The sequence below is a fragment of the Selaginella moellendorffii genome, unplaced genomic scaffold (genome assembly GCF_000143415.4).
Source record: "Selaginella moellendorffii unplaced genomic scaffold, v1.0 SELMOscaffold_429, whole genome shotgun sequence".
Lineage (NCBI taxonomy): Eukaryota > Viridiplantae > Streptophyta > Lycopodiopsida > Selaginellales > Selaginellaceae > Selaginella > Selaginella moellendorffii.
Window position 1 is genome coordinate 1 of NW_003314684.1, and position 1,277 is coordinate 1,277.

Genomic DNA, 1,277 nt, shown 5'->3' on the forward strand with positions numbered 1-1,277 from the left:
AGGCATCCAGATTGATCGCAGAAAAGATGGCTCCCTCTTTCTGCATCAAACCAAGTATGTGGAAGATGTCCTGCAACGATTCAGCATGGACTCTTGTGCGCCTGCACCCACGCCAATGGTTGCTGGCTTAAGACTTTCAAAGGATACATCTCCTTCTACAGACTCGGATAGGAGGAAAATGGCGAACGTTCCTTACCGAAGTGCCGTGGGAAGCTTGATGTACCTGGTGGTGTGCACGCGACCAGACATTGCCTTCTCAGTGAGCATGGTAAGCAGGTTTCTCGACAATCCAGGCCCTGCACATTGGCAAGCAGTAAAAAGAATTTTTCGGTACTTACGAGCTACCACTTCTTTTGGCTTACTTTACACGCCAAAAGTCACACGCTTACAGGGCTACTGTGATTCGGACTGGGCTGGCTGCCCAGATTCACGAAGATCACACACAGGCTATTTTTTTAGCTTGCAACAAGCAGCTCTTTCTTGGAGCAGCAAGAAACAGAGTGTTGTGGCCTGCTCTAGCTGCGAAGCTGAGTATATGGCTGCTAGCGCTGCTTGCAAGGAGGCCATCTGGCTTCGTCGTCTTCTAACGGACATGGAACACTCTCTTCCAGGTTCAACAGCGATCTATTGCGACAATCAGGGTTGCATTGCCTTAAGCAAGAATCGCAAGATCAATTCAAGAACAAAGCACATGGACACAGTACACCATTTTCTTCGAGACCAATATGAAGATGGAATCGTCGAGCTTGTGTATTGTTCTACTCAGGACATGCCTGCTGACGTTCTGACCAAGGCACTCTCCCAGCCGAAATTTTCTCAGTTTCGGGCTGCACTTGGCGTCTGCCCGAGTGGGAGTGTTACGGTGGCAAGCCGTACGATGTACGGACCAGTGCCAGCTAGGACGCCAGGAGACGCGTCGTTTTTGGTTGTATATTGACCAAAATCTCATGAATAAAAATTCATTCGATGGTCAAACACAACAGAGACAACTATGTAAAAGGTACTTGTAGTGTGTACGTATGTATGTAGGTAGTGTCGACAGATCCAGGTAGTTAAACTGCGAGAGACCACAAACTTTGGAGAATTTCCCAGAGAGAGCAAAGCAAGATTTCTTACCTGTGGACATCCCGGCTACGTGGGAAGCCATGGAAGAATGCTTTCGAAAGGGGCTGGCCAAGGCAATCGGTGTGAGTAACTTTAGCACGAAAAAGCTGCACGACTTGCTTCAACATGCAAAGATCACTCCTGCAGTGGATCAGGTAACACCATGATCTTCA

General features: G+C 48.2%; 1 protein-coding gene across 1 annotated transcript in view; it reads left to right on the forward strand.

Moving 5' to 3' along the window:
• The first annotated feature begins 1,145 nt into the window (after window positions 1-1,145).
• Window positions 1,146-1,277, forward strand: part of LOC112343987 (non-functional NADPH-dependent codeinone reductase 2-like) — a 595-nt gene continuing 463 nt past the window's right edge. Inside the window, exon 1 of the mRNA XM_024668113.1 lies at window positions 1,146-1,259. Coding sequence (XP_024523881.1) covers window positions 1,146-1,259 — 114 coding nt within the window. The remainder of the gene's footprint in view (window positions 1,260-1,277) is intronic.